Source organism: Polyodon spathula, chromosome 13 (genome assembly GCF_017654505.1).
Source record: "Polyodon spathula isolate WHYD16114869_AA chromosome 13, ASM1765450v1, whole genome shotgun sequence".
NCBI classification, from domain to species: domain Eukaryota; kingdom Metazoa; phylum Chordata; class Actinopteri; order Acipenseriformes; family Polyodontidae; genus Polyodon; species Polyodon spathula.
This window is the reverse complement of record NC_054546.1, coordinates 21,770,867-21,797,370: the sequence shown is the minus strand read 5'-3', so window position 1 is coordinate 21,797,370 and position 26,504 is coordinate 21,770,867. Positions and strand designations below refer to the sequence as shown.

Here is a 26,504-nt window from a genome sequence, read left to right as displayed (position 1 = left end):
TTTACACCTGGCAGTGGGCTTTTTGGCAGCTTGCGCAGAGCTAGACAATTAGGTAAATTGCTAAGTGTTGCAAGCCCCTAAACCCCCCTTGTTCAATTCCATGTAACAAAGGAGCCAGTGTTTAGGATTAAGGTGGGAAAGGTTGAGTTTATTTTATGTGCATAGCATTGCTAAAGTCTAAAATATTGTTACACACATGTAGTCACATGAGATATTAAAATATGATGATCTTCTTAACCCATTAAGTGTCATTGTCCTCATTTAAAGACAGGCTACATTTGCATTTAACTGTCATCTATCTACTTTACATTTTCCCTAACTATATTGTTGTGGTAACTTACTCTAATTTTTGTTAATTGCAAAAGTAAATCTAATGTATCAAATTACATAAATACAGCTTGTGTTGTGATTTTTTTGAAATGTTCATTTGGTATTTAGTGAGATATGGTAGGTATAATTACAATTCAGCAAAGACGAGGGGGGGTTGTTCATTCCTTTTTGGTGAACCCTTCTATATCGTGCTTCTCTTTTAACCCTAAATTCAACTCACAAACAGGAGCATTACTAAATCAAAGTCTTTTAACATGTAAATCACATTAAGCTTTGTTCAGAAACTGAGCTTTGGCTGCACACATTTCATTTTAATTGTATGCGATAAAAATCCTGTTTAGAACCAACTGTCTGCCTCTGTGAAGAGAAACAAGTTTTGTTTGCTGAGACAGTCTGTAAGCCTTTTGCTTATTCAAACACTGTTTATAAAGTCTGCTATATTTCAGACTCAATGTAAACTTCACAGATTCCACTTTGGAATTCTGTTTTATTTTTTAATAAAGCCATTGAAAAGCCCACTGTGGCTGCAGGAAAATGGATTTTAAAGGTAACAGCATTTGCCTAGTGCAATAAATCCTGTGAATGTATTTGTTTGGTCTACAGGCATTTAAACTGCTGATTTGTATGAACAATTTTGAAAAGCTAACTCACAGAAAATTCAAAGACGATCAGTGTGTAAACTGGACTACTAGTGTTATAGAACTGATATGTTGGCTTGTCAGCTTCTGAGTTATGAGGATTGTCAAAAAGAAGCCAAAGTGATGTGCAGCTGGCAAAAAGCATCCCCTGGTTGGGTTGAACTGTATGCTGTTAATTAGCAGGGGCCCCATCGCCTTCCATCTGCTTTAATTACCCTGAAACCCTCCCTCCTTTAGCGCAAGCCAAATCACTTCACTGAGCACGCACAATAGAATTAGTTGTGTATGGGGGGTAGGGGTATGCAGAGTTCTTGTTTCCACGGTTGGATATGACCGGGTATGGTGTTCTAACAGAGATACTTTACAAAAACGGAATAGGCTTAAGTAGTAGATGCCTCCTAATAAAAAAGAAAATCCTTCACTCTTTCTCACAGGCGTGTTGGCTTTCATCAAGAAAACATTTTCAGTAATTCTAAAAGCACTTGCTTTTAATAAGACAAAAAGGAAGATGTTTGTTAACCTAAAAACTGTTAAAAGACAGAACATGCTGATAAGGTTACACCCTAGTTTGTATGTCAGATGTGTAAACTGTAATGTTTTCATATCTCCATTTCTTTTTTGTGTGTTTGACTTTCAGATGACATTTATAACCTGCTACTTCTGCAAGTAGTAGAGATGTTATGTCAAGCAGATTTCATGCGGGGGAGGGTTTTAAAGTTCCCTATACAAATATAAACTAAATGAACTGCCAGCAAGGCCTGCTTCTGTTGATTTGCCATGGAAAAACACAATTATATTGAAGTGTCAAAATATGTGGGGTGCTTCTGTAGCTTTAAAAAGCTTCAGTTTATTCTAGAGGCTGCCAGATTATCCTTATCTTGTTTCAGTCAGTTTATGGGGGCTTGCCTGCAGCAGTCAGTTCTGGAGCTGGATTACAGCACTGTCTTTTTATCACAGCTTTAACTCTTACAGACCACTTCCATAATGCAGATTTTATGTGGGCTTTCACAGCCAATTTGCTAAATATTTTTTTTGAAGCGAAGAGTTGGTTCATATTACAACTACTCCATTTTTAAAATTTATTTTAGAGGCCTTATGTTACTACTTTAAATACACTTTGTATGATGTAGCCTAAGTTGCATAGTCAATTATTATTACAAATTTCAAGGGACTTTCCACTAATTTGTATTATGAGGAGCTTTGAAACAGCGTGCACTGTGGACTTGCTGCTGTTAACAGAACACAGGGTTGGAGCAAAAGGAAACTGTATCCTTATACAAGTGTACCATAGTAAAACCACTGCAATGGTAACAAAGTATAGCTAAGCATTGTAAAGCATGTTTTAAAAAAATGTAAAGATAAACTGTGGTAAATGTATAACATTACCATGCTTTCCCCCATGGTTTAATTGCAAAATTACTGTGGTTTTTTACAAGGGAACTAAAGTAGATTAGCACAGTTGTGTGTGTGTTTTCTCTACCCTCACTAAATCGAGACTTTTACAATGTGCACAGCCAAGGTTACGTCGTGAGAGTATTCCCTGTGGATGCTTACTTGCTTACAGGCAGGCAGCCAGCCCTATTAAATAGTGTGAAAGCTTCTATTGTTAAAAACAGCAGTGTTTGCAGTCGAAATGTTTGCTTGTGGAAGAATGCAGTGAGTGAGGGAGGGCACCTTTTTAAGTGCTTCACTGATATCGCTGTTAACCCTTGCAGACCCGTGTTGTAGGTGATTTTCCAACCAGATGACTCTGAATTAAATGAAGCATTTATGTTTGGTGCAGAATATGTTTCTATTTCTATTGTATTTGGGTCCAAATCACAAAACCACGTTAACAGACAGCATTAATGAAATCCCCACACAGACCTTCTGATATTGAATTGACAGTAAGTGTGACAAAATGAAATACTGATAGTTTTAGTAGAGGGACATTCAGTGTTTCTGAACTAATCAACTTTATTAACACTAGAACCGGCAGATGGGTCACCTTGACTCATACATTTTTTACCTGCTTTGTTCTGAAAATAAACAACATACTGTCAGACAAAACTCAAAAGTTTTATTCAAAAACATTGTCTAACATTTGCATTGCAGAAACTATTTAATTGAAAGATTTAAACATAAAAGGCTTTATTTTTAAAATGAGTGCACATACAGCACAACTACAGTGAAAACATATAATATAAATTTCAAAAGAAATGGGTATGTACATATACCCGTGTACAGGTGTAAACGGGTATATGTACACACAAAACTATAAAACCGAAATCATTGTTTCTAATACTGTATAAAAAGAAAATATGACACTACTTCCGGTATGATGGCTGTATTGCACTATATGGAGCATACGCGTCTAGACTGCTTGCTCTGTGCCTGCATCCAGGAGCTGTGTTGTAAACACAGACGCAGTTCCATTGAACATTATTGTGTAAACTGGTACATACAAACCTGTAAAACGAATTATTTTTTTTCTAAAAGTAATATATATGAATATATGATAATGAATATAACATATGTTTCATATTAGGCATGTTGTAGATAAGTTGTTATCCCACTTGTCATTTCGGTTCGCTGTATGTGTCTGAGTGAAGCTTGCCATATTATAATCAAAGTGATTACTTTCAAGATTAAATATTTCCTTCTAATATATTCCCAGTTGCATTTGTGGAAGAAAACAAATGATTGCTGTCTCCCAGGTACACTGAAAAATAAAGCAGCTAGACTGTCACTGAGTTGACAAATCCACAATAATAGCAATCTCTCTCTCTTGTAGTCAATCTACAAACAAAGAAAGACTTGAAATAAAAAAAAAAAAAAAAAACAGGTGTGCTAGGAGGAGGCGTGTCTTGTTTGGTGAATTTACAAAAAAAATAGATCTTGCGTTGTATTTTAAAAAAAGTATTGTAATACATGGGTCAAATTGACCCACGTGGCGGTTCTAGGCAGAACTGTCTCTAACTAACTTTATAATTTTTGCGATTCTGGCTGTCAAACGCCGTCACGGTATTTAATTAATATATTTAGGAAAAGTCAAAAACACATACGATTTACAGCAGAAAAGTTCATTAACATTTTAAATCCAAAATTGGTCAAATTGACCTGTGTGGTGGTTCTAGTGTTAAACTTAAATAATTTCAGTGTCTTCTACTAAAGAAATCTAATTGTCATCTATATGCATATTGGTACATTAGTTTACTGGCCTGCTATTTTGTGTACCATTATTTCTATATTCCTGTAGAGGTCTGCTATGTGTGTTTGTGTGTGTGTGTTTTTTTTTTTTTTTTTTTTTTTTTTATTAACACGTCTGCAGTATTAGAACCTGGGGCAAAATGGTTGCCAGCCATATACAATTTCACCATGGTAAATGTGCACAGTTTAAAAAAAAAAAAAAAAAAAAAAATGCTCGGTGTTCTTAGCCCAGCTTGGAAATCCAATTAGTCAGTTTGTTTTTCTTTTTTTATATTTATTTATTTATTTATTTATTTCCCCCAAGAGCGATCCCCCCATCGGCCCATCCTGCAAGCTGGCCTCCCCGCCAATGTGAGCGTGTACGTGGGCGAGGAGGCGCGCTTCACCTGCAAGGTGTACAGCGACGCCCAGCCGCATATACAGTGGCTCAAGCACATCGAGAAGAACGGCAGCCGCGTCGATGCTGATGGAAAGGCCTACTTCCAGGTCTTAAAGGTAAGATTTGCTATTTATTACATTAATTTCCATTGCGATCCCTTACTCATTCATGTTTAATGAATTGAAGTCTAATTGAACAGCATGACTTTGATTAAACTAGAACTAAACTACAGGAATCAAATGGTTATTTAGAATTTTGAATAAAACTGGAAAAAATGAAGTTATATTTCAATATTATGTTGCTGTATTAACTTGAAATGCATAGCGATTTTAAAATATTGTAAAGTACCGGCTTTGGTGGTGGGCCCGTTCTTGTATTCTTGTTATTGTTAGACAGATTTAATACATTGCTGTCCTTTTGTTATTGATTTATTCTAGCATTCAGGAATAAATAGTTCCAATGCCGAAATGCTGACATTAAGCAAAGTGACCATGGCGGATGCTGGAGAATATATTTGTAAGGTCTCCAATTATATTGGGGAGGCCAACCAGTCTGCCTGGCTCACTGTTCTACAAGGTAAAAATACATGCAACTGACATGGGCCTCCTGAGTGTGTGTCCATGGCGTTGAACCTGGTGATGGTGGCTCCAGGCTGGATACTGGACCTTTCTTGGGGCCTCAGTGGGGACTCCTACTATTGGTCCTGAAACCTCCTTCTTGGGAATGCAACTGGTTTTTCTGCCAGCAGCCATGGAAAAATCCAACAGTGCAGCTCCAAATGTTTTCTGGTTGGTCCTTCTTGTCTTTGTCCTGTGTCTGCAGTCTATATAGCCTTTTTCTTTCCTGGGAATTTTCTCCCATCTCTAAATCCTAGCTTTGTTCATCTGTCAGAATTTCGAAAACACATCAGAATAAACTGTTTCAGTTACAACAGCTTGTTTTTGTGGGTGTCCAGCGTACATCACGTTAGAAACCAGAGGTGCCGTCACGGATAAAAAAAAAAAAGTGGGGGGGCCACTAGACTAATGTTAGACCAATAGACCTATGCATAAAAATCCTTAACTTTTTTATGTTGCGATCACAAGGGCAGTGCTTACTTATAGTAACATTCAGTAAAGAGGTCAATGTAAAGCACCTGACTTTATCATGAGCTTCTATTACTAGTAACATGTCCATAAACATTAACCCTTTAACTATCACTTATCAAAGTAGGTGTCTGAGAAACAAAATAGCTATATAACTTGTTGATAATTCACACAACAAAACTTGGCAAATACATTTTTTGCCAAATAAAACAAACCCGGGCATAATTTTTTCAACCACCTGGCTGAGCACATAGACAAAGCTTTAAAAGCACTTGGCAAGAACAGTACATGTTTTTATTGCTGTTTTGCTGCTGGTCAAGCACGACAGGATCTGTAAGAAGTTGTATTTAAAATTGTCTGTACTTGGGAATGCTCTTCATTTCAACTGTAATAATATCTGCAGGAATATATATATATATATATATATATATATATATATATATATATATATATTATATATATATATATATATATATATATATATATATATATATATATATACTATATGTGTGTGTATGTATGTATGTATGTACTGACGTATATTCCTACCCCAATGACTTGCCTTTCAAATGCCATTTGTGCTGACTTAAAAAATTAACAGACAGATTGACTTAATGACCCTTTCTTTCTACTCCAGTAAATGGTGTGTTGCACACATAAACTATTTGAACTCAGAGTTTGTGTTGAAAAAGTCATATTTCTAATACTAAAACAGTAAGGAGAAACACACACAAGTAAATACTGCACTCTTTAATTTCCAATCAATACACTGCAAGCACAGTAAACCAGATGTATTGTTTTGAATGTATAGCTAGAAAAATGTTTTAGCTTGTTTGCCAGATATCCATGATATAATTTAGAAATAGTGATGATTTAACAAATCTAATTACAGCTTTAAAGTAGAGGACAGAAATAAATGTCGAAAAACTTTTTATACAGCTTACTAACGTAGGTTATTTTGAAAAAAAAAAAGTGCAAAGTTTAATTTTATTTAGATATGTGCGTGCAGTTTTGTATAAATATTACCGCAGGCTTGTTTCTTAATAGTAAAATAAATGTGGTTATGCAAACCCTTACATGCTACTTTCTCTCACTATTAGTATTTGCTTCTCACAGTTATATCAGTTATTTTAATTATAACTGTAGGTCTACAAAAAAAAAAATTATATATATATATATATATATATATATAGATATATATATATATATATATATTTATAATTATGGATTTATTTTATTTATTTACTGGATTTAAATAAACTCTGGTGTGTATGCACTTTCTGTCATGCAAATCGATGCTGCAGATTCAATCTGGTCACATCCAGCTAAGACACTGTTATGTCCCCTTCTGTTTTCCTTTCCCTTAGCCATAGAAAGTGAGTTCTAATTTAAATTAACCGCCGTTTAAGAAAAACACGCTAATACACAACAGTGCCATGTCGCCACGCTGAGGACATTAAAATGATATACACCTCTGGCCGAGCCATTGTGCTGTACGTTTCTTTTAGTATTACTATGTATATTTTCAATGTTAGTTGTGTGTCTCCTCTTCCTGCCTCTTCTCTAGTTCCTGGGGTTACAGAAACAGCGAGCTGTGCTAGGGTTTCTCCATGTTCTTTTCATCTCGTGTGCATGTTGCGTATGCTCCGGTTCGAGGGCTTGGTGAAGGGTGGTAGCGGTTCTTCCCTCCTCGCGAGACCATGTTTTGGGGGCTGAAGCTGGATATTGTTGGGTTGGGGGTTGTGCCAGCTGAGGCCTTGTGGATAGGGGGGAATGCGACGCCCCATTTTAGTTCTGCTCTGCCAGGAATGTGATGGAGTGCCAGAAAGGCTGTGGCGGTTTCATCATCCCTGTCCACAAGAAGGTCTCACGATGTCTTTTGCTTTGTGTTTTTCTTTGCTCTTTTTATTTCTCTCTCTCCCCCTTTCCCGTTTTTTTTCTAGACTGCCGGTGTTAACACCACGGATAAAGACATTGAGGTTCTGTGTTTACCGAATGTAACTTTTGAGGATGCTGGGGAGTATACATGCTTGGCTGGTAATTCTATTGGGATCTCCTATCACTCTGCATGGCTCTCGGTTCTACCAGGTATATACGGCTCTGTCTTTCAGTGGTATTTCCCTTATGTGATTGGCTGCTGCTTTTGTCCAAAATGAAGAAGCTGGCTATAGTTCTTCAGTAGCACTTAGTGTGGTCCCTAAAACAGACATTTTGACCCTTTTAACACTCCTCCCCCACTCCAAAGCGCAGATTTGCCTCCTTTAGAAATCACAGCTGTTGGTGAACTCAAACATTTTAGCTGACTTGAGTAGTGCTTTGTTGAGCCGTCAATGGTCTTAGTTGCAGGTTATTTACATTACAAATCTAAATTTTAAACAAAGCATTCACATTCTGCATGCTGTATGATTTTCACTTTTTAATCCGGTTAGTTCCAAATTCATGTGCTGTGTAAAGCCTTGAAACCAAATTACTTCACAGAAATGAGGGCAGTAAGGGACCAATTATTTCACACCATTTTGCTTCAAAATGCAATAAATTGCACCGTGTATTGAGCTAAAATATATGGAACTATAATATATATATATATATATATATATATATATATATATAATATATATATATATATATATATATATATATATATCTATATATGTTATATAAATAAAAAAAGCCAGGCTCTATATATAAAGAAAAAAAAGCCAGGCTCTCCAAGTGCAAAAGCAGCACATGTTGTTCTCTGGGTGTCTTTTAATTTCATCAAATCTCATTTATCAAATGCATGTTCTGAAACTTTCAAAGGGGTTTTCATTTGTTCTGGAGAGCAGCTTGCAGGTGCTGCTATGCTGTTTTGGGTGATGTCATTTCGGTCAACTGTGTTTATCCACCTGATAATTGCTAGCTTGCAAATAAAGAAAAGAAAGGCTATTCCTCTGCTTCCTTGCACGGGCCAGGCTTTCTCAATTATCAGCTTGTTAGCTCAGGAACACCTACCCGGGTGATTCCCAGGAGGAGAACTCTGATCTCGCTTAACAATGTGGGCTTATTAAGTATGTGTTGCAGTGCTGGTTAATCCTTTCTCCCAAGAGAGATACCTGCAAAAGCACACTGGCTCAATTCAATGAAAAGTTGTTTTGTTTTGTTTAACACAAATGTTTTATTTTTTTAATTGTATTTTTATTGCTACAAACCTCTTTCTTCCTCTTTGCCTTCTCCTGTTTCAAAAGCATTCATGCAAAATCAACCCTTACCCAGCTCTAATTAAGCTGCAGTTTTGCTTTCTATAATATATTTTAATTGCAGCTCCAAAGCATTGCAGCCAATTATGCTTTTTGTGACGGTAACTAAATTTGCCATGCTAACAATTGTCTTATGTTCGTATGTAAGGTCAAGTAGAGAGAGCACTTTTTTTGTCAGGGTCATTCCATGGTGTTTGCAAGCCTGCAATGTCAGTGTGCAGCTGTTTTAAAGACATGGTAAAAAAAAATAAAAATACAAAAAGCTTGAAGTCTTGTCATCCTAGCCTTTGGTCCCAATCGTTCACAGTAGAATTATTTGAGTGTCATGATTCATCACTGCACAATAAATTATTTCTCTGCTTTTTCATTTTAATTGTCTAGCCTTGCGCAGCTGTTGACAGACGCTGCAGACAGACAAACCCTGTGAAATTTTCCAGCCATTTTTAAATTTGCCATTAATAGCTGTGAATAGCTTTTCAGTTTTTTTTCAAATGAGGTTGGCTGCTGCAAATAATTTCTTATTAAAATATTGAATTTGCTTTACACCTCTGAAATTGGTTAGATCAAAGTCTCGAACTGGAGAAGCACTTCTCATGTTAAATTTAATGTCAAGCTACAGGAAAATCTGGCCTTTACAATAACACACACTTTGTAGCTGTTGACTACTAAAAATAAAAAAGAACTAGCATTCCCACAACCTCTGTTTGGATCACTCACAGTGCTGATTTAATTGCTTCGGGACAGTGGAAGAGGCTTGTAGAATTTGCTAAAACTGTTTGATTGTGTTTTGAAACATGAATCAATGGCAACATTTTGAATAATTTATTGTGAGTTGCACACTTATGGAGGTGTAATAGAGTTCAATAGCCTCATGCATTAAATATGACAGAATTACAGATGAGACAAATTGACAAATCTGATATTTACTGTGATCTGAAAGAGGAGGGGTGGGTCCTCGGCTCACTGCGCACTGACCGGGTGCCTGCGGGCTTGCCTGTTAGCTCGCCGGGAGCTGTGTTGTCCTCCGACGCTGTAGCTCCTGGGTGGCTGCATGATGAATCCGCAGTGTGTAAAGAAGTGGTTGGCTGACAGCATGTGTTCGTCTTCGCCGCTCCCGAGTCAGCACAGGGGTGGCAGCAGTGAGCTGAGCCTAAACAATAATTGGGCATTTCAAATTGGGAGAAAATAACAAAAAATAATTGGCAACGACTAAATTAAAATAATAAAAAAAGATCTTCTCCTTCTGTGGAGTCTACCTGCAGGAAAGTACAACCTCCTTTTTAATATTCCATCTTGATGTAGGGGTGGTGTTAACAACATATAACATCAATACAGTTGCCTTCTCAAATATGATTCATTGTTGGCGTGTGCATGTGGGGTGTTAATGATCTCTCAGGTGCATTCCTGTTGTGGAGTTGAACAGTTCCTAACATGCCTTCCATATGAGCCACCTGTCTCTCTGCTGTATAGAGCGAGGAGGGCGAGTTTGTTTTCCTCTATCTGACTAAAAGGGTGTCCCCTGTCTGTAATCCAGTTCCTGTAGAAGAGTTTAAGAAGGACCTGACCTCCCCTGACTATGTGGAGATAGCCATCTATTGCATTGGAGTGTTTCTGATCGCCTGCATGGTGGTGATCGTGGTGGTGTGCCGGATGAGGACCACGGCCAAAAAACCGGACTTCAGCAGCCAGCCCACGGTGCACAAGCTCACCAAGCAGATCCCTCTGCGCAGACAGGTAACAGAAAGTAGATAAAGAGTTCAAAAACCCTTATACACGAGACAGGGCACCAAGCACTCCACTGCACCACACAGCAATGCACGCTTCGACTGCTGTCACTGCACCGGGCATGGCAGTAGTGGAATCGTTGGTCTGCTTCATGAAGGTTAGGTTTCTGGTAATGGTTTGGATACACTTGTGCCAAAGCATAATTCTTTGATGCATCCATAACTTCAGAACATTTCTAAAGAAGCGTTTGTGTGTCCTACGTTTAAAAGAAGGCACCAGCTTAAACAGTACAGTGAAGAAGACAGTGACCAAAATATTTGTCTGCTTGATCTAGTTTCTTATGGTTTTGCTTTAGAAGTCTGTGTTAAATGTGAATTGTTTCATTTCTTTGGTTGTTTAGACCACTGTCTTTGGCTCTCATGTATCTATAATATAAAAATAAAATATAATGATATCCAGAGGGTTATAATTGGAAGAAGGGCTGTGAAAGCCGTACAGTGTATTATATAGTTAAGTTATTTGGTTTAAGAAACAAATGAGCAATTATGTACTAAAATCAACATTCAAAGGATTTTACACATTATTTCTATCTTATTGTTTGTGTTGTACAAAAATGTTTTTAGTCTGGCATTATGAATGTCCATTATGTAAAGCCAGCACCATAGTACGTTTTCATTGCAGGAATGTATATGCATGGAAAATCGGACTTACTTTTGGTCTGTCTTTGATGTTGCAGACAGTAAGTGCACAGTTGGATACAATATATCTGCTCTGTGCTTTTAACTGCCTTGAGTAAATGTCACACACGCTGGCTCTTACCTGGTCCAAGACAGTCTTTGCACCTTTTACCTAACCCAGTATTCAGTATAACCGCGTTCTTACGTGTAATTCATGCATTGTCTGGTGTTTTAAGAGTTGAGTTCCCTTTGCCCCAGGTGCAGTGGCTCTGCAGTGGTAGGGTCCTGCTCTCTGGGTTTGAAGGCTGCCTCTCTGGGCGCAGTGGCTCTGCAGTGGTAGGGTCCTGTTCTCTGGGTTGGAAGCCTGCCCTGCTGTTGAATGGTATTGTAATGTGCAGGAGATATGATGATGCTGATAATGGAGGTGATGGCAGTGGATTAAATACGTGCCCCCATTCTGTCACTAGCGCTGCAAATGGTGAACGCAGGTACCTTCTGTTTCCTGTAACAGCCAGCTTTCTGGCACTCTCTTAATATCCAGCATGAGTGACATCCACTCACAGAAGCAGCATGACATTGTGTGCTTATGTCCTACTTTTTGTACCCATTCAAGCTTTGCTTTCATTGCAAAGGGTTAAGATCTTGGCAGTCTCTTCTAATGTACAACTGTGATTTACATGTACGAACACACGATTAATACCTTGCCTTACAAGTTGAAGGAAAAACCTTCCCTGGGTAAGATAATGGGGGGGGACTTAAATCCAATGTCACTGCAAAGTAAAAGTATGAATTGAATCCAAGGGATAAACAAACCACAACCAACTCAGTGCTGATACCATCTAAATCAATCCAATATGAAACATCCTTGCAACAAATGTGTACCAGCAAGTTTTTTTTAATTGTCAAAATATTTATATTAAACAAAAGTGAAGACATGACTGTTGGTCGGCCAGTATATGCTTCTGGTGTGAGTTCTGTTTTAATGGGTTATTTTAAGAGCATGCTGACAGCTAGAAAAGTGGACTGGATCACTGATCTTTCACTTATGCAGAATTGGTTGGTTTCAACCGTCCTTAGCCATAGTTGCCAGACAGGTTGTCTCAGTTGTAGTCTTTCCACTAGTTGGAGAATACACCCAGTATTGATTGGGCTCAGAAATTCAACTGCCCTTCAGCACTGAAGAAGGAGAATCCACTGATGTCATGGTAAGAGAGTTGCAAAACATTTGCCCGAGTGCAGTACCCAATGAGAGAGTGTGGTCGATGCACTGAAACTGGTGCTCCCAGCTCAAACAGGACTGGAACACAGATTCTGAATGATAAATGTCAAGTAGCAGTAAAAGGTAGGAATGTGAATTTGGCCAAACGAGAAAAGGTTATATTTAATGAAGTGCTCAATGGCTTTATAAATACATTCACTGCATTAGTGGTAATGACTGAAGTATTTTCCGGTGTATCGAATTAGAATCCAGCTGATTCATGAAAAGCTGAATCTTCAGAAAACATGTTTTAGTTAAATAAGGATTGTTCAAGGGGAAAATTTACCTTTTTGAATATTGAGTAACAAATGGTTACTTCTCTGTTCAAATCAGGTTTAGTTTTCTCAATTGAGTAAACTTAATTTTAAATGTCACCTCACTTAACTTGATTTGAAAAACAAGAGAGGCCATTAAACATGAGAACGTGGCAATGCCTTTAAATGTAGAAGTTTCATTGATATGAAATAAGACCACCCCCATGATTGGGGTTTACAGAAGTGTCTTCCTTTTGCAGCTGAAAACAATTTAGGCACCTTATATTCCACTATTTTTAGTCAAACCAGTTAGTTTAGAATCATTGGGAGTGAATTATAATAAAAATGCAGCCTAGCCCTGTATTCTGATAATTCATAATTTGTCATTTTGAGAACACCCACACATTTCTATAGCAGGCTGAGGTCCTGTTGAAAAACAGGACACCCCTTTCTGCAATCATCAGCCTCTCTTCCTTGCGTCCTGTACACAGGTTTCTGCAGACTCCAGCTCCTCCATGAATTCCAATACTCCCCTGGTTCGCATCACAACGCGACTCTCATCTGCCGTGGACACTCCCATGCTGGCGGGTGTCCCCGAGTATGAGCTCCCCGAAGACCCCCGCTGGGAGTTTGCAAGAGACAGGTAAGTTCACCCCCCACACACAAGGCAGGACGAGTGACATACATGTTGTGTGTTGTGCATAATAACATAAACTCTAGTCCTGGGATGACCAGGGGGTTTTCAAGTTTTGAATATTCTTTCAAATGTAAATATTTTGTCTTGTATGCGAGTAAAAAAAAAAAAAAACACTGGCACCCCATAGTTGAGAAGGCACTGGTTGAAACATTTGTCTATTTTCATTTCTTATGTTTTTCCATAAATAGAATTTAAAATGAGCATTGACTGGTGAGATGGAGGGAGTTCATGCACAGCAAGTCCACAGTTCAGATTGATTCACCTCTGTCCCTCATGGATTAGCTACTGCACTTGTACAAAACAGTGATGCTATGGGGACTTTTTAATGATCTCAACAGGGACTCGCCTCAGTGCTGCTGCTGCCCACCTTATTGCAAATCTGAATACAGAATATCTGCCATAGGTTAGGCACATGGGTTTGAAGGTGACAGTTTAGATAATAAACAATTCAAAAGTACTATATCCAGCTGCTTCCTCTAGGTAAATAACTTAAGTTGCACTTGTATGTTGTAATCATCACACTTCACTCAGTCTGCACTGATTTAAAACAAATACATTCATAAATAAATGCATGTATTCTTTCTATTCTTTTGCTTGTTTTGTAAACGCTGAGTCTCACGATGTTCTAGTCCCATGCTGAAGTGAAAATGTGTAGATGAAGCCAGGGCCGGTGTGAATGGCTGCAGCGCTCAATATCCCCAGGCCTCTAATGTGGAACATTCTGGAGTGTTAACATTTACAACAAGAAACAACAACAACAACATAAAAAAAGCTGTCAAGATCCACATTGCATTCAATGAAAGAGAACCATTGAGCTCCACTCTACCAGCCTGCAGAGCAGTCCGAGCACAGAGCCGCGATTGTTCTGCTCGGCCAGGCCATGAAAATGAAACCTTTCTACAACAAATGTTTGTACAATTCAGAGCTATAAATGTCATTTCTGGGGTGAATTGGAAGTTAAGATTTGAAGACTGACATAAAAAGTCCTTGGTCTTGATTACAGGAATGTGGGCTGACTCTGGTGCGTGCATTCGATACATATGCATTAAACCTCCGGGTAGTTTCATTTCAAACTTAATTTCATATGGTAGTTAAATAAATAACGTTTACACTACGCTAGCACAGATGTCTGTTTTTAAAGTAAAAGGAGCATGTTTTCTTTATAATTTAAGCGAGTCGTACAGAAAAATAGAAATAGCATATCTTGTGTGCCTTAGGAAAGTCTCTTCTAAATATGCGTGTGGATTTTTTGTTACTAAAAAAGGTTTAAGAAAAGAATTCCAGTCCTAGGTTGCGCAGGTCAGATTTTAATTGGTCAGAATCTTGTCCAGGCAGTCTTTCCGAAATGATACCGCTCTAAAACAGAAGAGGCTAGTTTTGAAGGAGTGGGGCTACAGTGTGCAATTCTTGGGCACTTGCACGTAGCCATCACTTCTTTCTAATGTACAGTCGTTGATGGATTCTTTGAGATTAGCCTCTGGAATCTGAGACTGCAGATAATTGTCCTCTGCACCAGCTCCTGTTTGTTAACCCCCCTCCCCATCATAACCACCAACCTGATTTGCTATGATGGGCTTTATCTTGGTACCTGCTTCCAATGTTCATTTGTTAAAGCTAACCACCTAACCAGTTTCAACACCTGATTGCTGGCCACTGTCCACAAACTTTTTTAAAGTGTTTTTAAGAGCTGTTTTAAATATGGTTTTTGTGAAGTGTTTATAGAACATATAACATTGCCCTTAATTGAAGAGAAATACACCTTTTTATATGCTGTGGTTGTTGATCTTGTTAACTAGCATTTCAATGTTTCTGACACTTGCCTGAATTGAAACTCACAGTTGCACCCAGTCCTGGGTTTCAGAACTACCCTCATTTTATTATTTAAATGATCTGCTGTCGGGAATTATATGTTAAACTTGTTCCTCCCTTTTTATAGCTGCTTGAGCAACCTACAGTCTTATTCATGCTATGGTGTGTGATCAGTTCAGAGCATATTTACGAGGGGCCTGATTGTTCGACGTCCTACAAACTAGTGTAGTATACCTAAACAAGGGAAGTTCTGAAACTCGGTTCTGGTACTCTGTTCTGGTGCAATTTTCAAGCCCTTTACCTGTAGTGTGTTTCTGTCCTTAGTACATGGACTCTGTTTTCATCCCATGTTCTCTTTGCGTTTGCAGGTTGACTTTGGGCAAACCACTGGGGGAAGGCTGCTTCGGGCAAGTGGTCATGGCGGAGGCTCTGGGCATCGACAAAGACAAGCCCAAGGAGGCAGCGACGGTGGCTGTGAAGATGCTGAAAGGTAAGGGCAGCGGTTCATTGTGTGAGATTTATTCAATATTGTTGAGTGAAGCCTGTCATTGTCAGGTCAGAGAGTCACATAGCTGACCCTTAGGGCTCAGACGATTTTAGTGCAATTCATGGTAGACACAAAGGTTGATTTAAAAATAAAGAATTGGCACAGTGGAAGCACCTAAAAAATGTTAATTGGCTGTTTTTTTTAAATATAATTCAGTTGTGTAAAAGATGGTTGGTTAACTGACATCTTGCACATTCTGATTCAATAAGAGTATTTGTATTCTGGGGCTTTTAAACAAGTCTCCTGAAATGCTACATCATTTTTGTGTTTGTCCCCTTTGTTGGCTTGAAACTTGCATTTCATATAAAAGCGCTTGACCCCATTCTACAAACAAAGCTAAGGGCTTTGTTTTTGTTCCTTTCGATTCAGATGACGCTACAGAGAAAGATTTGTCTGATCTGGTGTCCGAGATGGAGATGATGAAAATGATCGGAAAACACAAAAACATCATCAATCTTTTAGGAGCCTGCACCCAGGATGGTAAGGGTCCTTTAGAAACCTGTTGCAATCCTGCACAGCAAGAGTGCTTAAAAACCAACATTTCTTCCACCTTTCATTTTAAATGATTACCTAAATAAGAGACATTTTGAAACCCTGGACTGGGTACTGGAATAGTCTTGCCTCATAAGTGTCCTGTAGTAAAAGCATAGCAAAGTGTAATAAAGCACAATGAAAGCATGATAAGGCATTGGTAAGAATAGCTGATGTGTTAAAGCATATTAACTAATATGTGTAAACTAGTAAATACATAGTGTAAGCATAGAGAAAAGCATGGTAAAACTGCAAAAACACTGTAGGAAACTTTTTTATAAGGGTTTCTAACTCTTGTTACCACCATGGTACCATTCGGTCAATGCCTGTTTATCCATATAAAACAAAGTTCTATTTCGTACAGTTTTGGGAAACAGGGTTTGAAGATTCAGCGCTCTCTTGATAGTTCACATATTTGGATAATTCACTGTCAGTTGTAAAAGTCCTATATTTTCCTGTATAATAGCGTAATAAAGAAGGAACACTCATATTAAAATGCTCTGCTCCCTGTATTGTTTGTAGCTGTGAAACGCATCTCTCTCCACATGCTTCCTCTGGTTCTCTTTCCAACTCCAGGCCCCCTGTTTGTAATAGTTGAGTATGCGTCAAAGGGGAACCTCCGTGAGTACCTGCGTGCCCGCCGCCCCCCTGGGATGGAGTACTCCTATGACATCACCCGCGTGCCGGACGAACAGCTTTCCTTCAAGGACCTGGTGTCCTGCACTTACCAGGTAGCACGAGGCATGGAATACCTGGCATCTCAGAAGGTAAGGCATCAGTCTGGGAACTGGGCTCTACCATTTAAAGACACTTTCATGCAGTATTGGTGCACTTGAATTCAAAGTGAATCATTTACAAGAACAAGATTTCCATACATAACTTGAAAGAATAGTACAATCCATAAACACAATGACCCTTATTTTAAAGCCTGTGCACAGCTGATGAGAGGAATACAGTGATTTTAAGATTATAATAAAATGCTTTAAAAAGAAATGTAACACTTTTTTCTGCAAGTTTGTTGTTTCTGGCTAGTTTTATACCGTAGAAAATGTTTTCCACTGAGGAAATCTGTTTTTCATTTGCCTACCTTCAAAAGTAGAGCCTTAATCATAAGTTCGCAAGAGTTTAACAGTTTTTTTAAGTGCTAGATAATTCTTTAAAGAAGTCAATAATCCGTTAAGCCTGTATTTGTTGATAACTCATTTTACCTGTTTCATTTTAATAATAGTGTTTCAAATTTGTCATAGTAAACCTGTTGTTTTTTAATTTTTTTTTTCTTCTCTCTCTCTCCTTATTAGTGTATTCATCGTGATCTTGCTGCCAGGAATGTATTAGTCACAGAAAACAACGTGATGAAAATAGCAGACTTTGGCTTGGCTAGAGATGTCCACAATATTGATTATTATAAAAAGACAACAAATGTAAGTGTTTCAGTAGTGTTCTATACATTTTCCCACCCATAGGATTCAATAGCAAAGCTTGGACTGGTAGGTTGCAAAAGTGATTATGGTGCTGGTTTAGTATTGTGGACACTGATTTTGCTTGGTTAGAATTAAAATATTATAACTCTTTTTGTCCTATTAATGTGGACACTAAATATAAGCCAAGTATATTTATGATGGGGCCTGTTTCATACCTTGCAGGGTCGGCTTCCAGTGAAATGGATGGCTCCAGAAGCACTCTTTGACAGAGTTTACACCCACCAAAGCGATGTGTAAGTACTGTGGCAGGTTTGGGTAAACATGCTTTCTGGTGCTCTCCCTTTTCTGCTGATTAATTTGAATGTGTAACATGTGATTTTTATAATTGCCCTGTGTGCCTGTGAGGGTCAGGGGGTGACACAGAGAGTCTTTGCTGGCAGTGAAGGGGGATTTCATGGTAGACTGATAACCAGCACTCTGTTACTAATCTGTCGGCTTCAAAGCAGGAGAGAGGGGGCGAGCGCTAACCCCCTTCTGTCCCTGCGGAAGTGATTCTCCCCTGTAACTTCACAGATGTCCTGACTACAAAGCAAACATTTTGCCCATTTTTTTCATTACTGCCCATTTTTACAAAATAATCCTCCTTGTTTTCATTCAGTGCAATGTGAATGACTGGTGTGGTTTCTTTTTTTCTTTCATGTTGGTCTCAGTACATAAACAACAGTGGCACAGTTTACGTACATACCTCAAAAATCACTGTTAATTTATTGAAAGCTGGTTTGGAATGATTAATAAGCATTGGTATTCCTGACACCCTTTGTACTCCTGTTTTGAAAGAATGTTTGGAGTTCAGTCTCATGTTTCAAATCCCTCCTTTAAATTAAATGATTCTTTTTTTAGGTTTGTGAACAGGGTACAGTGTGTTTTATTGAACAGCCAACAGCAGTACTCTGCTAGTTTTAATGTTTGAAAAAACATCAGGCTACAAACACAACTTTGGTTTATGAAATATATCAATATTCATTACTTTGGAGGATTTAATGAGGGAGTTGATTCACTCTCCAGTGAAAAACCTAATGAATATTGATCCTTGAAAAAAACAAAACAAAAATAAAAACCTCTGCTTATGTCTAATGAGTGTTTTATTCCACAAGGTTCAGCATTGCCTTTTCAATGAAATTCCCATAATCCTCCAATACAGCATTTATACATAACAAATCACATATGTCCCTAGATAATACTCCCCTGTATATTGCATGGTTATATTAGGTGTCTTTCATGGGTTCCCAGACTGTTTCAGTTTAGCTCTGGTCTCTCCATAGTTGTATCTGTCAATAAGCATGAAGGTGTTTGTTTTCTATGAGTCGATCTTGTGCAGGTTCACTTGTTCCTCTGGAGGTGATGCACTTCATGGTTGTTGCTGCCAGTCCCAAATCATCTTGAGAGTGTTGCTGTTCATTGTGTGTCAGCTAGAGATCAGAAAGGAGATAAAACAAGGGTGCTTATCTCCTGAAACTGTAGCAAAGATTTGAAATATAAACAGGGTTGTATTTAAAAATAAAAACAAACAACCTTGGGATACCACCTTGATGCCAGAGAGATAGCCATGCTGTTCATCAAACGGTGATACCAAAATGTGATCACTCCTGTCAACTAGAATCAGGATGGACGGAAAAAACTGAACGACTCAATAAATAAGCATTCCCTCAACAAATCTTCAATCAATGAATAAATAATTGCCCCCTCTTCAAATACATGGAAATATATGTTTTAATGAGCAAATCTATCCCAGGTGATGTCCATTGATTACTAGTTCAAAGCAGCTGGGTGTATTTCTTTTTATAGTAGTGCCTATTAGTGCTGCTATTAAGAGATGCACATATCCGGTACTTGAGCTCCGGAGTCCACCGTGTTTTAGAGGAAGAATGGGTGGAATTCAGTAATTTAGGGTAGAGTTTGAACAAAAGACCTGGAGGTCTCTGGCCCCTGAGGGTTGGAATTGTGCATTGATGCTTGAAAAACATCATTTGTTTCTATTTAGTTTTTATTACAGCAAAAGAAGGAAATGTGAAACAAAAACAAAAGTATGAACCACAAAGAATGGAAAGTGAGACATGCTCACAAATTCATTGTTCTGTTTATGTCTAAACAATGAACTGACTGTGGCAAGCCCCGGGCACTGTTTGCAGAAACAAAGCGACCTTTGAGAATGAGTAATCAATGCATACAGCTGTTGCAGCACGTGCGTTTGTGATAACGCCCGCCTTGAAAACTAAACATTCACCCCAGCTCATTAAGTTTGGTGTCTGATTTTTTTTGCCCACGTTTGACGCAGTCAATCAAGTGTGTGTGTGTGTGGCTTTCTTCTAAATGGCTTAGTTTGTATGTGATGGTTTGGGTTGCTTACCTGAATCCATAACTTCATGACCTGGCCTGTTAATCATTACTCTCAAATTGATTTTCTGATGGTTTTGACTGTTTCCGCAGGTGGTCTTTTGGTGTGTTGATGTGGGAGATCTTCACGCTGGGAGGCTCCCCATACCCCGGCATTCCTGTAGAAGAGCTTTTCAAGCTTCTTAAAGAAGGACACAGAATGGACAAGCCTGGCAACTGCACCAACGAACTGTGAGAAATTCCTCATTGATCCAAATGCAAGACAGGGTAGCTGTCTCATTAACAGACCTGCACACACGCCTTTCTTCTGCATCTTGTAAAATCGATGAGATCCATCTCAAGTGCAGTTTTAAAGTAGTCTGAAGTACAAGCTGTTCAGCCTGCCTGATTGGGCCTCCTATTTACTAGTGAGACCTTGACAAGCAGAAACCTGAGAGCAAGATCTGCTGTCTGTGATAGGAAAGGAAGCAGAGCTGCTGTTGTTTTCTGAAGCTGTGAAAAAACTAAGATGTGTTGCTTCATTTTTTATTTTTCTCCAGATAATTGTCGCGTGAGCCGTCAGGAAACAACAGACTTGAAATGTGTAAAATAGTGGTGGGATTTTGTTAAATGTTTCTGTGTGTGCCTTTTAAAGACATTTGCCAAAAACAAAAGGATCCTGACCCTTGCATACAAGTTTTGGTATTACTGACTGTAGCAGCTGTAATAAAGTGTTTTGGTTTTACAAGCTTTACTAAGCCAAAAGCCACGTATACACTCCTTTTTAAGCCAATGAAATGTCAACCAATTGCTAGTTAGAAACTAAAGCAATGTTTGCTTATTACAGGTACATGATGATGAGAGACTGTTGGCATGCCATTTCTTCACATAGACCAACATTTAAACAACTGGTTGAAGACCTGGACCGAATTCTGTCCTTAACTACGAATGAAGTGAGTGTCTAAATGACATTGCTATTGTGTGTTAAGGTAGAGCTAAGAAAAGGCTTTTTATTTTTTTTCCACTTTCTCACCAATTATTATTTAAAATATCAAATAAATTGCCAACAATTCATTAAGAATGGGTCATTTTATATGCATTCTGAAACCAAAACATGGTCAAAATTCAAATATTTTAAATAAATGGTCAAATATTTTAAGAAGAACAATACGTGTTCTTAATCAGTATTTGTGGTCTGAAAAATATGACAGTACATTGAATTCTGTTTAGTGGACTTTTGGAAAGACGTGTATCTCATTTGTTTTTGCGTACACTTCCAAGAAAAGCACAAATAAATCAAAAAATAAAATACTTTCACTTTTTTTTTATATTGTATGGCATACAGACAAAAAATTAATATGGTGACTTTTCCATTTTCTAGCTTTAGAACATTTCTATACAGCTGTTCTTTGTAACAAACAAAAAAAAAAGCATGTTTTCTGGAAAAATATGAAGATATATGCAGTAAAAAAGCACTCGCTAGTAAGAGTCACAGTCAGCACAGAGATTTCCTACAAGAAATCAATTTTTAGGAATTAAAAAATGTTCTATGTATGTATCCCTCCCTCCATAATTACTGTGTTTTAAAAGCAGTGCTAGCCCAAACAGTCCATCATTTTTGACCACTTTACACTTGCAGACAGCACCTTTCGTGTTGACATCGTAGAGTGTTGTTTTTTGCATATATGGTATATGATCGCTCGATGTGATCGCTTCATCTTCCTCTGCTGGCACGTGCGTGATCAAGGAAGTTTTTCTAAATGGAATGAGATTTAAAAAAACATTTGGAAGCAAACTTTCACTCTGGGCACTGACATCTTCACGTGTGCTGTCATAAGTGCCGTAAATTAAGCAAAAGATGATGCAAATGAACAAAACGGTAATGATTTCCTTAGCCCTACCTTAACTAATAGTTGGGGAAACCACTGTGATGGTCCAGTCATTTCATTTAATCTGCCCTCTTCATATCACCCATATATCTCTTTAATACCCCACTGAAATTGGACACTCTCCTTTCTCGAATCCAGCTCCCTCTTTATGTTTTGCTACTCATTTTCAGGACTATACAGGAAGAACCTAGTGCTGAAGAACACATGGGGTTTGTAACTATTTGGAAGTGGAGGGGAAACGTGGGTGTCAGCAGAATCTAACATGGTACTTCTAGCATTACTGCGGGCAAAAAGAAAGATACACATCAAGCTGCATTATCATTTTGCAGTTCTAAAGCTTATATGGTGACCTGATGTAAGGGAGACACCCTGTATGCATTACTTTGCCTTCCAATGTATATGTGTCTGTATCACAGCAGTTTTTCAACATAGTCCCGATTTTTATTTATTTATTTAAAATAAATAAAATATACGTAAGCTGCTCATTGTTCCCTTAATAGCATCTCATTTCAACCAGAGCAACAATATTATTGCAGGAGGGAGCACTGAATACAGCTATGGCCTAAAGTTTTGCATCATCTGGAATTTCAGGGTTGAGACTTTAATAAAATTATGTATAGTCACATTTTTCAGTTTCAGTTTTTTGTTAAGTATATGGAAAACTACACAGCAGCATGTGATTCAATATGTTAATGTAACATTATTCAGCAGCTTTCATTTGATTTTATGAAGCAGATTTTTTTAAAATTCTATAGGGTGATGCAAAACCTTTGGCCAATGCTGTACTGGAATAAAACAAAATAAACTTCTACAGTAGAAGACAGACCAGTGTCCCTGTTAAAGCTGTATTCCAGTGTGATGGCAAAACTCTTAAGCTGTGTGGTTTCTCATAAAGAAACCCTTTTTTTTTTTTGTTATATTTGAAAGGAGCACATGGTCAGATTGGGGTGCTTTTGCTTTTACTCCAGTAGGTGCTGTCCCTCTGTTCAGTTTATTGATGGGGTTGTAAGACTAGAAGCAAAAATATGTTCAAGGTGTGTCTTTGCACAATCTCAAAATTCCTTGTCGCATTTTCTTTTCCACTCTTGTTACTTTTAATAACCCTAAACAATGTGAAACAAACCTCCGATACCAGTGGAACTTAAGAGACGGCTTGGATTTAAAGGGGCTTTTTATCTACCAGAGCATAACTTTCATTTTTTTGCAGATGTAATTAACTTTTCTAAAGTGCTCACAGATGTTCCGCTTCAAGACATATGATATACGTTACATTTTTCAAGCACTGTTTGTTTTTTTTGTTTTTTTTCATAACCACCAGTCAAGTGTGTGTTTTGAAAATAAATTCAAAAATGCACAATGGAAAGCAGATAGTCAGAACATAAGTAAACTGCTAATCAAAGCTTGTGAAAGACTGGTTTATATTAACAATTAATTAGGCTTCAGTTTTATGTAAGCATGAAAAGGTCACTTTTATTGAGGTACGTTCTTTTATTTATTTCCAGCTGTATCGTTATGCTGCTGCACTAAGTCAGTCTGTTTATTTTCTCCAGACTCCAGCTTCTTGCCTTTTTTTTTTTTTTTGTTTGAAAACAGTTGGATGTTATCAAACTTAAACTTATTTTATACAGAGCTTGAAATGTATCAATGAGCCATACATTATCAAAAACATTAATTCATAAATTTAACACTTATTTTCCAGAAGTACTATTCTGTTCTGCACTGCATAGTGAGACATGCAGCTTGTATCGACTTTAACCGCAGGACTGGAGTGAAGTAGGCAGGGGGTACACAAGGAGTGTTTAGGAACATGGAGATCGTCCTTTTAAGTCATTAAGTATTTACTTCGATAAGTACCAGAGCCAAAGAGAAACCTAGCTGGCCTTGTCTGAGCCAAGCCATAGTGTACGGAGGGCAATATTCATTACTACGTATACATCTAATGCACCAAATATCATCTCTTATTGATTGATACAGTCCTATGTTTCTATCCGGGATGAGCTTGGTTAGTCACATTATTTAGCTGCCACTGATTCGAAACTCATTAATTTATTTTTTATATATTATATATATATATATATATATTATATATATATATATAGTATATATTATATATAATATCTATATTAGATATAAACCTCCTCAAATATTTGGTACGTAGAAAACAAAATAATTGAGTTAGAAACCATGCAATTGTTTATTATTAAACTTAGAATCTTGTAGAGTTGCCTATATTGTCTCCTGGATAATTTCAGGAGGAGGTCTTGAAGTTCGTAACAGCTTTTCCTTTGTTCCTCAGGAGTATTTGGACCTGTGCGCCCAGGCAGAGCAGTATTCCCCCAGCTTCCCTGACACACGGAGCTCCTGCTCCTCCGGCGATGACTCTGTGTTCTCCCATGAGCTCCTGCCGGACGAGCCCTGTCTTCCCAAGTACCAGCACACCAACGGCAGTGTTAAAACATGAAGGCAGCCAAGCCTCCACCTCACGGGAGAGGCTTCCAGCAGAGACTGCATCTCCGGGGACCAAGGCTTCAGTCTGCAACATGGCTTTTTGTGCCTAACGGACAGACTTTTATATGCGCAAGAATAACATATTTTTCAAAAGCTCTTAAACTTTTGTATTAAGGAGGACTACTGGCAGGATTTATGGACACAGAATTGTAAACAAGTCTTGCTGCAAGCAATAACCTCTTCCTTCCACATTTGAATGGACCACAATGGACTTGAGGCAAAGGGGAAAAGCCTTCCTTGTTTATTTTGTAATAATGTATGCCCACACGTAACTATGGAGCGATGAAATGCAGTATATAAAGTGTTGGGTATATTTGTAAATATATTCAAATATGTATAAATCTATATTATATATTTACATTGAATTATTTTTTGTATGGATTTAAGAGAGAGGCCCCCAATGCACCTAGAATGAATTACTCTGTTGGTAAATTGCCATCACTTGTGTTGTGTGGCTAATATAATATCATGTATTTCACCTGGGAGAGAGAAGGTGGGATACTTGCTTTCAGGGAAAATGGTAGCATGTTAATTTATTGACCTATGTAGAAAAAACAAAAACAAAAAAAACCTAAAAACTAAAACAAAAAAATAACCCATTATGTATATTGTAATTTAAAATGCTGTTTCAATGCAGGTAACAGAATGAAATGTATAGTGGGTATTTGGAAAGATTGTGGGTTCATATGTATTTTAAACAAATGTGAATATTAAAATTGAAATACTGTATATGTTATATATAGTCTGCTAATTGTTTGCATAGAAAATACAATACTTTGTCATTATTACTATTGTATTTTGACGTCAAGTGAAGATTGGTTTTTAATATATAACAAAAGCATTATTCAAATCTTTATAAATACCCACTACTACCACATGTACTACATTGTTACTTCCTCTAGTCTAAGAGTAGGATTACTCAAAGTTATCTTAAGGAGAAAAGAAAACAAAGTATTAAAATCTTGTTTTCTACTGGACCAACTAATGAAATGTTTCTGCAAGTGTTTCTAACACTTCGGCAAATTAAAGACAAATAAGCTGATTCACTGGTTTCTTTTTCAGTGTCATTTTTTTATGTATAAATGTTATTGCTCAAGAGAGCCAAATTTTCAACATTTCGGTATGTTTATACCTTTCTCAAGGGAAAGTGTGTGTGAAAACAAACACTGCAGGTATTTATATGCTTTTGATACCATGGTAACTAAACTTGTTTATTTATGTTTTAAATGTATTAATGTACTTGGGATATAATTTACTACATAGTTAATGATGTAACAATTTGCTATTCCTTTCTATTTAAACCTTCAGGCATCATGGTATTGAGATAATATCAATTTATGTCCCTTTATTCTTCTACTGTACATTTATCTAATTTTATTTCTTCTAAAACTAAACATTTTAGGTCCTTCATGCTATGTTTATTTTTTTGTGTGTCCTTCATGTATATTTTGTTGTTTTGTGATTTTATATATATATATATATATATATATATAATTATTACACAATATAATTATACACAGATTTTTGTGTTGTGTGATTATCTATTGCTGTTTCTGCTTTAGATAAGAATTTCTGGTGCTTGTTTTTCTAGCAACAAGGACTTTGCTAAAGACTCCTTAAAACTGATTGTGTGAAAGCATATCTGTGTTATACAGAGCACAGGGCTTCACATGTGGGTTTCAGTACACAGCACGATGGTAATATGCTTCGCCCCGTCACATCAAAAAAAAAAAAAAAAAAAAAAAAAAAAAAAGGAAGGATTTAGGAGGAAACAACATTAGAGTCATGCAGCACACACTTGGATTTAAAATAGGTAAGAAATTAAATATAAGGAGCATTTAATGATCCCTTTAAGTCCCCATCAGTGTGATGAGGAGGCAGTGTGGTCCAGTGGTTAAAGTCGAGGGTTTGTAACCAGAAGGTCACCGCTTCAAATCCCACCTCTGCCATTGACTGAC

General features: G+C 37.5%; 1 protein-coding gene across 7 annotated transcripts in view; it reads left to right on the top strand.

Moving 5' to 3' along the window:
• Positions 1 to 25,588, top strand: part of fgfr2 (fibroblast growth factor receptor 2) — a 48,723-nt gene extending 23,135 nt beyond the window's left edge. For 2 of the 7 annotated variants that reach the window (XM_041269249.1, XM_041269250.1), the window contains exons 7-18: positions 4,462 to 4,652; positions 7,565 to 7,709; positions 10,392 to 10,597; positions 13,263 to 13,414; positions 15,646 to 15,767; positions 16,161 to 16,304; positions 16,932 to 17,122; positions 17,654 to 17,776; positions 17,999 to 18,069; positions 20,264 to 20,401; positions 20,997 to 21,102; positions 24,335 to 25,588. In XM_041269249.1, the coding sequence (XP_041125183.1) occupies positions 4,462 to 4,652; positions 7,565 to 7,709; positions 10,392 to 10,597; positions 13,263 to 13,414; positions 15,646 to 15,767; positions 16,161 to 16,304; positions 16,932 to 17,122; positions 17,654 to 17,776; positions 17,999 to 18,069; positions 20,264 to 20,401; positions 20,997 to 21,102; positions 24,335 to 24,499 (1,754 nt within the window). In that variant the 3' untranslated portion in view covers positions 24,500 to 25,588. Of the gene's footprint in view, positions 1 to 4,461; positions 4,653 to 4,973; positions 5,113 to 7,564; positions 7,710 to 10,391; positions 10,598 to 13,262; positions 13,415 to 15,645; positions 15,768 to 16,160; positions 16,305 to 16,931; positions 17,123 to 17,653; positions 17,777 to 17,998; positions 18,070 to 20,263; positions 20,402 to 20,996; positions 21,103 to 24,334 lie in introns of all 7 variants that reach the window. The other 5 variants (XM_041269252.1, XM_041269254.1, XM_041269255.1 and 2 more) reach the window with 5 other exon arrangements.
• The last annotated feature ends 916 nt before the right edge of the window (positions 25,589 to 26,504 follow it).